Here is a 14,218-nt window from a genome sequence, read left to right as displayed (position 1 = left end):
GCTTCAGTAAGGCAGCGGGGTATGTATTTAAACGTATAACAAATAAAAACATATATATTGGTGTTTTGCCGTACCAGCAAAATAATGAGTTCGTTTTTCTTGATTAATTAAAACGCACAGTCATAACTTTGTTTTTCTCGTATCCTCCCTAAAATGAACTTTCCTTGCGATTGTAAAAATATTGGTATATCTGTTGGGGAAGGTGTGTGCTAGAGTGCATTATTCTGTACGTTCTACTGCCTCCCGTCTCCTCTATGCACATGTGTGTTCCCATTTGTTTGTTGTTTTTTTTTCAGCCTGCAAAGATTCTTTGTTCTCTTGCCATACTAAATAATTAACATTTGTGAAGTTTTTGTTTCTCTCTCAGCGCCCCAAAATGGAATTCTTTTCATGTATTTCTTTGGCCGTAATTAACATTTCAAGAGCAGAAAACAAATGCACCATCAGCAGCAGCAGCAATAATTTAGAAACATTGTACAACGCAACAAAAGTTTGTTTTAATTTTGTTGCCGTGCAGTCCCCTCACTCCAATTGATTGTCGAGTACGCAAAAGAGTATAGATCAATAAAACTTTTTTAGTTTTACATCTATTTTGTAGCTTATACTTGGAACTTAAACTTATGGTATTTAGTAAAATTTGTAAACGGCCACTAAATGCGTATTTTTATTTAACGAATTATCGAATTTATTGCCTTAAAAATATGAGTGTAATTCAATTTGGCCGAAACCTATAAATTACTACATGAAATAATTGGCTTTCAACTCATTTGTTAGATTGTCCTATTGATTTCTTACTGTATAAACGCTAAATTAGAGATACACACGTGGAAAGGAACATTTCCATTTAGCCCACACATTCATTAGCTGAGCAGCCTTTTGTCCACAGCCTTGGCCACAAATTCACTAACATTTTTTTGCCGCATTGTCATTTATTTGCTGCTCGTTTCTAGCTTTTCTACCTTTCATTGTATCTGTTTTGTGGTCCGCCATTTCCTTTGCCGTCGACTCCTTTTTGCCTCGTCCTTGCATAATTCCTGTTTTTTCTCTGTCGGCCGCTTAATAACGTTTTAATTGTTGTTGTGGGCTTTGAACGTGGAGGTGGGTGGACCGCGGACTCGAATTTCCCACGCAGATCTGCCCTGCCCGGCCACGCCCACCTTGGCCATATCGCCGTGCCGCTCAGCATTTTTATTATCATAATGAGCAGGCGGTAAGGGGTTGGGTTCTCGAGGAGAGATGTCTGTGTGTGTGTCTGCTGAAAGGAATGTTGCATAATGTGGCCGCTTCGACGCCGAAAAACCATTCGAAATTATGCATGCCGCGGTATTATTTCTAGCCTTTGTTTTCCGCTCTCCGTACTTTTTTCAACTCCTAACTTTTTTCGGGGTTTGTGGTGGGGTGGTGAAATAAATTCAAGTTGCTCTGGCGAGTCTATTTAGATTTTCAAAACAGCTTCACGGCTCGCTGAGTTTATTACCATGAGTTTAAAGCGACTCCTGGCTGTCTGCTTATCAAGTTGCCATTAAATCTTTCGCTTAAACATCCTACAATCCCCTGCCACGCCTTGCCGATAAGCAAAATTTCAGCGCAAATTTATTTGATGTGTTTTATTGTGTTGTTAAATTTCGCGAAGCGAACAGAGCCAACAGAAAAAAAACCAACTGGAAAACAGTAAAAAAAAGAAAAGCCCCCTTCTCTTCTCTTTTAGCTTGCTTAGCCCCTATCAGTCGAGCCGTTTATCATTCCCAGAAGCTCTGCCGCCTCCAAATGGCTCTCAGCTGTTTTTGGAGCCGTGTTCACCTGCTCTTAGCCGGCTGCCTGTCGCCAAAGTTCATTAAATGCGCCATGAATTCCAAATGCCCGGGCGGCCTGAACTTTAAGTTGAAATGGGACTCGATTTGTGTTCTGGGGAAATTTTCAAATAAATTGAAGCTGAACAGAGTTCAATGTCACCGACAATTGGCTTATTTCCATGCAAATGACCTGGAACTGCTTTAAATTCCAATTTAATTATAAGGTCGTTTGATTTCTCTCAAGCTAACTCAAGTTCAAATGATATTTATATATATTTATTATTTATTTTAGTATATATAGTTAAAATGGAGACAACTAAATTTATTTGTTATGTTGAAAAGTACAGCTGAAAGTAATCTGTAACTGTTTTAACAATCCTTCTGGATTAATTGTATTTTCTTAGATTTTTAGGACTTTTTTTTGGGATGTAAACGCAGTCGTTTCAGTGGAATTTTAATATTGTTTTGAGAATTGGTTCCTAAATCAGGAGCACTACTAGAAAATCTTTCATATTTAAATTATTAATTATTATTATTAAATTAAATTAAAATTGTTGAAACATATTTCCACCCATTTCTTGAAAAACGTGGACAGAAAAGCAATTTCTCAGCTGCAGATTGATTAAATGTACTTTCCCTTTTATGTCCTTTTTCGTCCCCTAACCATTGGCAAAGTATTCCGATATTAGCCACCATTCCTGCTCAGATAGCCAAGCTCCCTCCTTTGGCCCTAGACCATAAACAAGACATTATCGAACCACCGAACAAAAGTCAAGCCAAAAATGCAGCTGGCTTCGTTTGGATTATCGTTTATTGCATTATTTTTATGCGATGAACGCGCGTCGATTAGAAAACTAAAAATGTATTTCGCATTTCGCTCGCCACTGCTTTTGCTGCTGCTGAGTGGCGAAAAGCGAATGAAATGCAATAAAAATGAAACAGAAATGAGAACTCCTCACGGAGCGCCGGGAACTGGGGTAAAAAAAAGAAATGGCAAAACGAGCTCCGGAGCAAATGGCAATCGCATTTGGCGCATTGCACTTTGCCGAGGCAACAGCAACACAGGCAGCAGCGGCAACTATCAGCCGTTTACAACAATATTGGCACCTCCACTTGGCTAACTGTGAAATTGTGGCCCATAAAACGTGAGCATTGCCACGGGAAAAAAGCAGGACTTTTCGACTATAAAATATCCGGTACTCAAACTGAAATTACTACATCGAATCGATATACCAATAAAGACGGAGTCAAGGGAAATAAATATGATTTTTTAGTTTTAGTAGGGTTATTTTAATTGCAACGAAAATAATATATCGTTAATAAGAAAGCAGGACAGTTATAAAAGTAATAGTCTACATCTTATAGCTATTAAATTATAACAGGGAACGTAACTGTTATAAGTTTTATTTTAAAAATCACACTTTAACAGTTATTTTCTGATTTGTAAAGTAAAACTCAAAGAATAACTGTTATTTTTTGAGTTTTATAATAAAAGTTGACAAATAACAGTTATTCGTCGTGATCAAAATAAAACTCAAACTTGATTTATGGCGATTTTGTGGGTAAACAAAATTTTAAAAAAATATAGGTATAAAATATGCGCGGTTGCCTTTTTTAACAAATTTTTAGTAAGTTATAAAAAGCACGGGTATTATGTTTTTTTTAATTATTTAATTTTTTCAAAAATGTCAAGGGAATAACTGTTATTCATAAAAATCAAAAAATAACAGTTATTTTTTGAGTTTTATTATAAAAATCAAAAAATAAAAATCATTACGGATTTGTAAACTACAATGGCTAATAAAAATTGTGGTGTATTTAAAAAATTTTTAGGACCCTTCTAAGTGCGTGATTTTTTTGTATGAAAAATTTACAATAACAGTTATTTTCGTTCCCTGAATTATAATATAACCCTAACAAGCAAACTATATAATTATTTAAAAAAGATAATAATTATATCTTATACATATATTTATAAATATTTTTATAAATATGTATTATAATTAATAGATAAATTATACTATTCCCTAAGCTGCGGATCTTAGACTTTTAAAAAATTAAACAGAATATAAATGTAATAAGTTCACAAGTTTGCTTTACATTTAAAAAATATATTTTTATTATAAAATTCACTTTATAAATTCAAAAAAAAACATTTTCTAAGAAATTCAGAATTGTGTACTAAATAAATCCTAAATAAAAGGGTAGTATTACTTAAAATATGTATATTATTTGGCCCGATTGACTTGAGTACCGCGGAAAGTACCGTCTGCAAGGGTATAAAGGTATGCAACGAAAAATGTAAGCAACTAACCGGGAGCTCTGCAATCGCCAAGCAGACAAACATCTGGGCAACCACGTGGCGTATACGTGTTAATTTAGCGCAACGATTAGACACAGCGCACTCCCTGCCCCTTGATACATGCAACCACCAGTTCCTCCATCTTCGTCTTGGTCTTCGGCTTCCTCCGACAATTGCAGTTTGGTAAATTGCCCGTTTGCTTAGCACAATAAATTTCAACACTGGCTCCTGTCAGTCAATGGCCAGGAACTGGCGGGGATCTCGGGGTTCCTAGCCGGTTAGGCTGGCTCGTTAAGTGCATTTTAGCCGAAACGTTTTCAATTTGGCCGGAGTCAGTCTATTTTTAGGCTAAGCCCGACACAAAACACTATATTTTGCCGGACTATAAGTAATGATGTGACGATTTGGCAGCAACCGAATGAGGTGAGCGAACTGGGATGGGTTCCGATCCTTATATGTATATATTCCAGCCGTGGGCGTTGCTTAATATAGTTCATTGGCCTGAGGCCATGTTTTCCTTTGCTGTTTGGCATTTTACCCACGCAGTTCAAGGCCCCGTTTCTTATTGAAGTCGGGGTATTATAACTTATACAAATGTGATTCGTAAAGAAATCAAAGTTATTAAAACATATAACGTTTCTTATGTTATGTTATGTTGATAAAGAATACAAAAAATTACAAGACAAATTATGGTAGGTAGTTTATAATTTATGAAAATATTAAAAAGTAATAATAACATTTGTTTTATTAAATAAAGAAAAGGAGAAATACTTCAAGTACAAAATGTTCCAAATTCAACTGTTACAGACATTTTTATCGTTCATATCATTTCAACTCACTGCATTCTTAAAGAGTATCTCAAATTTCCAACCATAACTCCTGGTGAAAATTGTTCCACTTTGTTTGTTTGTTGCTGCCGTTAAATAAAATTTACTTTGCCATGCACTTTGGGCATACATTCCGCTCGGTAAAAGTGGCCGGGGCCCTTGTTTTCGTGTTTCTTCCCTTGATTTTTTGTTTCCTTCGAGGAAGGCGAGGAAACCAGCTCGGGTCGTTTGCCCAGTCTGATAAATTGTTTCCGTAGAGAGAACGCTGCACGTAATTGCTGAGCGGATCGATGAAAAGTAGCTTAAGGATGCCAGACAAGAGTAAGTTGTTGTTGCGGCGCACGATGCTGCTGCTTCTGCTTCTACTGCTGCTACTGCTTGTGACAAGGCCAACTAATTTGTACACTTCACTCGAGAAACGGAGAAACCGAACGACAGTTGGCATAAAAATAAGACAATGTTCAAAAGTGCAGGGCCAACTCATTGCAACACCCAACTTGTTTCCGTGTGAAATGTAATGCAATTTCATGTCAAAAACCAACACAGACGACAGGACTCAGTGGAGAACTTTAAAGTGATATTTTTGTGTCGGTTAGTGCAGCACACCTGTCCTGTTCTGTTGCCATCCACCTGCAGGCTTCTCTAGCAGAAATACTCGTCCTGCAGCCTTTATCCCACCGCCTGCTGCCGTCTTCGAGTTCGTGGGCTGCCGTGCCGTTGTCTCTTCTTGGTTTTTGCTGTCACTGCAGCAGAAGTAGCAGCAGGAGCAGCAGCAGCAGACAGAAGTGCCAGTCATGAGGCCGCAAGAAAACAAACTTCAGCCTGCTTCCTGTCCCACCCATCCCGCCACCTCACTCCTTTTCACCCGTCGCACCCTTCACTCCTTTCACTCCGCTCATCCTCGACCGCAGCACACGCCGCTTACTTCCGCTTTTGAGTGTTAAGCAACGCACACAAACGCCACACTGCGAGCAAAGTGGGGTATGCTTAATATTTATTTACTTTAACTTTGGTTTAGTGGCAATTATATAATGTTTCTAGATAATTTGTTCAGCTATAGCAGTCGTAGTAGTCAATTTATATAAGCATATACAAAAAAAAAAACTCGAAAAACTGTGGTATCAATTTTAATTTGATCTGCGGCATCTCAATTTGATACGCTCGAAATGTAAGCAACAAGTCCGTTCGAATTTTGAATGTGTCATTTTCCCTCCCACTTATGTATTTTTAAGCGCTATCTCGCTTTATTGATTTGAGATCATTTTATCTTTTCGCTTTTTCCTCTATTTTTCGAAGTCAGAGAATCTCTAAGAGAGAGAGAATTGGCAAAATGATTTCATATAGATTTTAATTTTTGACAAATAATTAAAATACAAATATTTTTATTGCTTTTTTTTCCCGTGTAGGGACTGCCACACTCACACTCGAAGATTTTGTTGTCCTTTGACATGCATGTCTCGGTCTTTAGCTGTTCTGTTCAACCTGTCTGCTGCCGCTGCCTCTCGGTGTGCAGTTTTTTGTTATTCCTGGAACTTGCCTGAAGGTAGTGGAAGTTATGACAAAAAACTGCCACGCCTCCCGACCATTGAACACCGTGCCTACCCCTGCCTGCCTGCCAGCTGGCCAGGATCCTTTGGCCGGAAAAAGGATAGAAAAAGGAGTGCGGCAGGGCGAAAGACCAAAAAATGCATAGGAAGCGTTAAAGGTGATTCACTTGTTTGTTGCTTGTTTGTTTGCAATTTGTTGCCATAATTCTGGAGTTGTTGCCGCTCGGTTTTCGCGCTTTTGGATTTAGGTTTCTGCCAAGGCAGGTTGACTTCAAGTGGAAGTTGTTATGGCAACTTGATACTCAAATAAGAGTGCATTTCTTTGGAAGGTTAATTTTTATGTTTCTAAAAGCAAGTGTAAAATTCGGAATTATTTATTTTTACAAACAGACTAAATGCATGAATACATTTCATAGGACCTTGACCTTGTACATATTCATTTGATTTGTATAAAGCCCCTTCTTCTAACTATTGCAGCTCTACCTGCAATAAACATTTCACCTTCTTTAAGCTATATTCTATTTCGAATCGCCAGTTTCGACAACGTTTCAAGGGCATGCAGAGCAATTCCCATTTCGGAACCTTTGAATATCCCAGCTTATGGTGCGTATACGTGATATTTTCGTTTGCATCCGAACCTCAGCTGAATGTGAATGCTCACCATTTTGGTGGCCATATCAATTTCGGCATCGCTTGCTTTTGGCGCACATTACCGTTAAAATTGTATTGGATTGGTCCTGGATGCTTTGCTGACCAACTGGATAACCGAATGGCTATTGTGGCCCCAAGTCACTGCCAGATTGAGCTTCTCCGTATCCTTTTTCCATCGTCTGCATTCAGTCGCACCGTCCCACATATATATATATATATACTATATATCCCTACATGCTGTATGTGTGTTTATAGATTTTTCGTTATAGCCACACGAAGTTCTTCTTAAAATGCAATTTTCAAGATTTTTCTTTTCCTTTTCAGCTCGTTTGGCTGGCGCCATTTTAGTCCTTGCCCGCTGATTTTAAGCCTTTCCTCCCATCCCACTCTCCGCCCCAAACTGGCCAACACTTTTGGCTGCGGCCACGCCCCCATTTGGTTCTGCTTGCATGTGTCAAAAGGTATTTTTTATGTTCAGTTTCGTGTTTTCCAGCATTTTTCCAACGTTTTATTTTTCTTCCTCGGTTTGGTTCACAGGACATTCGAGGCAGGAGGCGGGCCATGAGGGGCATGGGTATTTCGACTCGAGTCGAGTCCCATCTTGTGTGCAGGTAATGTGGCACTTGGCTAAAATGGTGTGTGAAATTTTATGCGAAACGGCTTAAGATGTTGTTGCTGTGGCCGGAGTTGTTGCCGTGCTTGTTGTGCTGATATTTCTGGAACGGAACACAATCATTCTGCTATGTTGCACATAAAAAGTTACGTTGAGTGGCAGTATATATGTATATATGTTTGTGTATATGGGGTAAGGGAGGAGGGGCGGATAGTTCCCAGTTCGGTTGGGTTTTTCTTCTATTCTCTGACCGAAGCTCTGCTGATGATGACATTTTCGTTTTGGTCGCTCGGATTGGCAGCAAAACTGGGAAAAAGGGAAAAAAGAAATCCCTAAAAAAAGATTAGTTAGCTTGGGAGGGTTTAGTTTCAGTTCCATCTTTTTTTTCGCATTTCGCAGTGTGGACTTGAGTCAATGTTGTTAGTTTGGATTCTGGGAATGGCAAATGGCCTGAGAATGAAACTCGATTTCGATTGCGTTCTTGTTTTTTTTTCTTCTCGCTTTTTGTCATGGAAACATTTGCCGCATTGTTATTGAGTGTGCACGAATTTCTCTTCATTTCCAGCTTCGATTTTTGAAGTAATCATCTGAATTCGTATTACGTAGCATAGAGTGCGTCAATCGGTTTCCTCATCTAGGAAATGGTGAATAATACATATTTGAAGTTCGGAAAAATATGCATCAGGTTATAAAATGTTATTGTGTCTGTGTAATTATAACTTAAAATAAGATAAATATAAAAATAAGCGTTTTTTATTGCTTTGTCTTACGTAAGCTAGTTTTTTTCTAATATAATTTAGCACTATAAACTATTTACAAATGTGTAGTTACACTTGGCCGCGAATTCCCTTTTCACCTTTTCACCTTTTGCCTAATTGTTTTATTCCATTCTAAGTCCTTCAGCAAAAAATTAATGTCCAACATTGTCATGTACATCAATTAAAGCAAGGTACCTGTCACCATGCAACAGAGATTTAATTGGGATATGTGGTCACTATATTTCAATTTAAAATGTGCTCATATAATTTATAGTTTAGGTTGTTAGTCAAAGAGGAGAGTAAAATTAAACAAAAATAGTAAAAGTTGTAAAATATACAGAAAAACAGAAAAATCTTGCATTTATACCTTTTATACCCTTTCTCCAAGGTTACGAGGCTAAATTCTGGTTAAAATAGAAATGGAAACACCACAGCAATGCAACAAAATAATTGTTATTTAATTTTTCCAACTGTTTTCAGGTTCGCCTTTTAATTTGCATTTGGAATTCACCTGAATTTCCAATTGTTTTTCTCCTCAAAGCGAGCCAACTAGGTTTTTTTCCTTTACGGCATGCATTTGGACGAGAGAGCGTTTTACATGTCAAAGGAACGTTGGACCGTGTCCGTGCTGATAAAACAACTCTATAGAGAGTGGAAAGGGACACCGAATCCTGGGGGCTTTCGCCGGAAATGGATGTTTCTCTAACGCGTATTTTCGCATTTTCGTGTTGTCGTGCTTTTTTGATGTTTCATCCCGGCGAAAACTCGTCAATTACAGCAAACAATGACAAGCATCATCAGAATCGGCATCAAAGGGGGCGATCTCACCTTCCACATCTGTCAGCACCATCATATTTTCCAAATTGCTTGTAAAAACATCTGTTAATTGGTCGTGAGAAAAGGGATTCCATCGCATCCGTTCGGCACTTGGCACTCACAATTTTAACATGGTGTCGGGGATTAATTCAATTAAACTGGAAACTGGAATGGAGTGGGGCAAAAAGGCCAAATCAAGTTAGCATCCGGGCTTCAGGTTTTGGTTTTTGCCACTGCTGTTCTTGCTTTTGACACTTTTAATGGATAGGCATAGCAAAATCATTAATTATGTTTCGAAATTCGAATGGAAAATGCATGTCACCTCCTGGAGCAGTAAATGGTGAGATAATTGGTACACCGAGCGAAAAAGGCAGACTAAATTTAAAAAATAAATCAAATTTGAATAGTGTGAAGAGAACTGAAAACTTGAAATTGGTCAATCAAATTCACCAAGAGAGATACATATTTTCAACATAATTATAATAAAAAAAATTAATTAATTATTTTATATTACACGTTAGCATGCTTAGTCCAGTTCCTCAATATTCATACAAAACTATCGAAAACTAACATAAAATTTGGGGATATGAACAAAAGGAAGCCCAAGAAAGCGTCGTTCAGGGAGAGGTTCAAGCCATGTCACCTAGACTATTCCGAGGAGCGCAAGTGGGAACAGGGCTATTTGAAGGTAACAAACCGCTAGACCCTTAGGTTACTAAATGTATTCTCTGTAGGCCAGATGTAAGGAACTGAATTTGGAGGAAGAGTACAAGAAGTACCAGATCCGTCTGATGATCAGTTACCTCAAAGTTTTCTATCCCTTGTACATTCTAGTGGTCGTTCTCCTTCAAGTGGTAAAATGGTCTTGTGCCGAGGTGAGAGTTCCTAGTTGATTGGTTTACATTACTTGTACATTATTTTTTATGCATACCAGTATACCAAATTTACATACATCGATTTGATTTGTGAAGGTTCATCATTGGTTTTAGTTACCGGCCTAATGGGTATAAATTTCTTCGAGAGCTTTGTGATTCGTCACAGGTGGGTCATGGTTTTAACCTCGGTTTTGGCCGCCTTCGTTGTGTTATTTTCCGGTGAGTCCTATAAGTTATGACCTCGCTTCTTATCCACTTATTGGCTATTTATTTTCAGATTTAGCGCTGATCACCTATCATTGTTGCAAGACGCACTGGCCACTCAATACCACATATGACGTATTTCTGCTATGCATGATCTACATGTTCCTGCCGATCCCCTCGATCGCCGGAGCAGCCGTACTGGCCACCTCGATCAGTCTCTTGTACATAAACTACTTTGTTTGGTTTCCATCGAGCGACCTAGATAACATAGCACGCAACATTCATGGTACTTATATAATATCCGTCGACGTGTTCCACTACCTGGGCTTCAACATGATGGGCATATTCTTCCGCATCATGAACGACATTATGGTGCGCGCCTCCTTCCTGGACCGCCACCAATTCATCAAGGAGGAGATGTGGTTGCGCAACGCCATGCGACAGGAATCAATGCTTCTGGACAGCATCCTGCCGCCTCAGATCGCGAAGCCCATTCATGCCATCATCAAGAGCAAGATATCGCAGTCCGAGAACGGCCCCGAACGATTCCACCTGGGTAGTACCCGGAGTAGGGAGAACTTCATGGCCATCCAGATTCATCCGGATGTGTCCATCCTGTACGCAGATGTGGTTAACTACACCCACTTGACAACGACGCTGACGGTGCAGGACCTGGTGAAGGTCCTGCACGACCTCTACGGCAGATTCGACATGGCTGCCTCCACCTTCAATGTGCAGCGCATCAAGTTCCTGGGCGACTGCTACTACTGTGTGTCCGGATTGACTGAGGCCGATCCCGATCACGCCAAGATGGCCGTGTCTCTGGGCATTTCCATGATTGCCAACCTCCAGGAAGTACGGTATGTTTGCCATTATGAGTAGGTATAGATCAGATATTAATCTTCCAATCTCAAGGGCTGAACGCTCCTTGGATATCGACATGCGCATAGGAGTCCATTCTGGCAGCCTGTTTGCTGGTGTCATTGGAGAGGCCAAGCTGCAGTTTGACATATGGGGTAGGGCATTCCCAAGGGAGATATAAGATAATCTGATCAATGACTTCTTACAGGTCCTGACGTGGAGATCGCTAATCGTCTGGAGCAAACCGGCAAACCTGGCTATGTGCACGTCAGTGGACGTACTCTAAGTAGCTTAAATGCCGCCGACTACACCATACTTCCTGGCACAGAAAAGGCCCGCAGGGATCCCGTGCTGCAGAAGCATCCGATGAGCACCTACCTTCTCACCGGTGAAGTAAACAGGGATTCAGTAAGGTCTGTAGATTTGGGTTCCTCCTTTTCTGAGCTCGAAATTAGAACTTTGGGACCCACTCGGAAGACACAGCTTCTCAGTCCGGATGCAATGTCCAATGAGTTGCGTGAGGAGTTTAGCAAAATGCCAGTTGGGGGATTTCAGTAAGTAGTGTGTTGATAATACAAGAAAGTCAGAACTCCAACTTCTAATAGAATATTTATTCATTTAATAGACGTTTCATTCGGTTTCTTGTTAAATCTAACAGTTCTGTTTTTCTTGATAAATCAAATTGTTATATATCATAAAAGATCATCTTAGATGTCGTTCGCCTTGCTGCCGCCGGGATAGAAACATGAGTAATGAGAAAGCCCAACAAGAAATGGGAATGTTTTGTGCCGTGTTCAAGGACTCATCTTTGGAGTGGAACTATCTGCACCAACCCGACTTTATCTTTAAGTACTCAATGCTCCTGGCCTGGGCTATTGGAGGCTGTCTGATCTACATCCAAATCGTGAACAGCAAAGTTGACTGCAACGAATGTACAGTGGTCGACTTGATTGTGTTTTCCATACTGACTTCCCTGTTATGCCTGGCGTGGTACAAGAAATTGTGTTGGTGGCAATATGGACATAATGAGCTAAAACAGTACAGCAAGCTCAGTTGCTTGGCATTTTACCTGTTCGACAAGATCCAACACAGTTTCGTCCTGCGAGTTTCGGTCTATATGATGATAATGGTCTTGTACTACATGGTGGTCTCCATGATTTTAGTGAGTTTTCCACTATCGTTGTGAATAGGGATTTCTTAAATTCTAGTGATGGAGAGGGTCGAATGTATAGATATATAATTTTTCAGTTTTTGTCGTTTTATTAGAATATGACAGGTTTCCTTTTTCGACTTATACACCTCTTGCAACAGAAATAAGACTTCCTTTATTTCAGGAGGCTTTAAATATTAAATATTTTAAACATTTTTCTTATCCCTAGATCAAATGTGATCAAAACCAGTATGAGTTGGATATCATAGAGAACAAGCTCTTTCACTACGATGTGAATAGGGAATCGTGCTTCAATCCTTGGGTCTTCACGAACATGATTTCCCTGATCCTCGGCATGAGCTACACCTTTGCTCGCATCCCGTTCGCCCTCAAGATATGCGTTAGTTGCTGCGAAGGAGTCGCCTTCGTGTTGATCGTCCTTTTCCAGTTCGTTTTCGTTTTCCAGCATAGTGCCACCATTTCTCCGTTCCTGAGAGCGGAGATAGCCCATTGTCTGCGTGTGGGCATAATGCTGATCACTATGTATGCGAAGGAGCGTCGAGTGGAGTTCAACACCAAGTTGAACTACAAGTAAGTGAGTGAGACATCTGTGAACTTATAGAACAAACATTAGTCGTTTCTTCACAGGCTCAACGTGGACTTGCTAAATAAGCAAAAGGCGGCCGATGTTACAAACCAATCAATTATAATTCTGCTCAACAACATTCTTCCCTCTCATGTTGGTCGGTTTTCTACTGAATATCAGCGAGTTAAGCAAACATTAACTTCTATTTCTCTTCCCCAGTCGACCTATATCTTGACTCATTGGCTAGACACGAACTCTACTATGAAAATTATGAAATGGTATCGGTCATGTTTGCTTCGTTACTAAATTTTGAAATGGATTTGTCCAGCCTCAGAGTGCTAAACGACATTATAACGGAGTTCGATAAGCTGGTTAGTTTATGCATTAAAGTTTATTTGTATTTGATCTATTTTCTTCGATGGCAGTTGTCTTCCTACAGGGAATACTATGTAGTTGAGAAGATCAAGGTTGTAGGCTGCACTTATATGGCAGCTTGTGGACTGGATTTTAGCCTTACCTCTAACTTTCAAAGCGCATCATTTGAAACCGAAAGTAAGTACTTATTCCCATGAAAAATGATACGTAATATGTTACAATCTACAATCTTTATTTCAGTGCAGCAGGTGCGCATTCACCAAGAGTCAAAGGGTAGCGATTCAAATCACGATGAGGTGGCCTTCATAATGACAACGTTTGCTCTGGACCTGATGCGAATTGTCTCGGTGTGCAACAAGGCCTACTCAAGCAGGCCCTTTAATCGGGCTTTATCGAATGGGGAGATTTGCATCGGTATCTCCACCGGCGAGATAATGGCCGGTGTGGTGGGCGCTTCCCAGCCGCACTACGACATCTGGGGCAATCCGGTCAACATGGCCTCTCGAATGCAGTCTACGGGGCTGCCCGGACACATCCAGGTGACGGAGGAGTCGGCCAAAATACTCGAGGAGTTCGACATTCAGTGCACGTATCGCGGCATGACCTTTGTGAAGGGCCGTGGTCAAATACCCACCTACTTTGTGGGCATCGATGAGAACCTAAGATTAGTGTCCACGAAACTGGACAAACGGGAGTCAAGACGTTTTACAGTGATGTCATCACTGGATCCAGACGAATTTAGCCTCCATTCATCTGCTGATGAAAGTAAAACCGAATAGTTTGATATATTCTTGTAAAAAAATTTCTAATTAATTCTTTTGCTTGTTATCACTGGTAATAAAGCCAATAAAGCAAAATAA

At 39.9% G+C, this 14,218-nt stretch overlaps 1 protein-coding gene across 1 annotated transcript; it reads left to right on the top strand.

Moving 5' to 3' along the window:
* Positions 1-9,386: 9,386 nt before the first annotated feature.
* On the top strand, positions 9,387-14,217 carry LOC108067918 (adenylyl cyclase X E-like). Its single transcript, XM_070217688.1, has 13 exons — positions 9,387-9,647; positions 9,829-9,995; positions 10,042-10,182; positions 10,242-10,401; positions 10,460-11,246; positions 11,302-11,402; positions 11,456-11,801; positions 11,959-12,409; positions 12,627-12,988; positions 13,046-13,140; positions 13,203-13,354; positions 13,409-13,535; positions 13,599-14,217. The coding sequence occupies exons 1-13, from the start codon at positions 9,596-9,598 to the stop codon at positions 14,135-14,137; spliced, it is 3,480 nt and encodes a 1,159-aa protein (XP_070073789.1). The 5' UTR covers positions 9,387-9,595; the 3' UTR covers positions 14,138-14,217.
* Position 14,218: the final 1 nt, after the last annotated feature.

This window comes from Drosophila takahashii, chromosome 2L (assembly GCF_030179915.1).
Source record: "Drosophila takahashii strain IR98-3 E-12201 chromosome 2L, DtakHiC1v2, whole genome shotgun sequence".
NCBI lineage: Eukaryota > Metazoa > Arthropoda > Insecta > Diptera > Drosophilidae > Drosophila > Drosophila takahashii.
This window is presented reverse-complemented; position numbering and strand designations above follow the sequence as displayed.

What these genes read in the sequence shown, in the direction of transcription:
- LOC108067918 (XM_070217688.1), top strand. Translation starts at nt 9,596, where the DNA reads ATGTTTCGAAATTCGAATGGAAAATGCATGTCACCTCCTGGAGCAGTA. An exon ending in AACACCAAGTTGAACTACAA is followed by an intron (nt 12,989 to 13,045) that starts GTAAGTGAGTGA and finishes GTTTCTTCACAG; the next exon opens with GCTCAACGTGGACTTGCTAA. An exon ending in CATTCTTCCCTCTCATGTTG is followed by an intron (nt 13,141 to 13,202) that starts GTCGGTTTTCTA and finishes TCTCTTCCCCAG; the next exon opens with TCGACCTATATCTTGACTCA.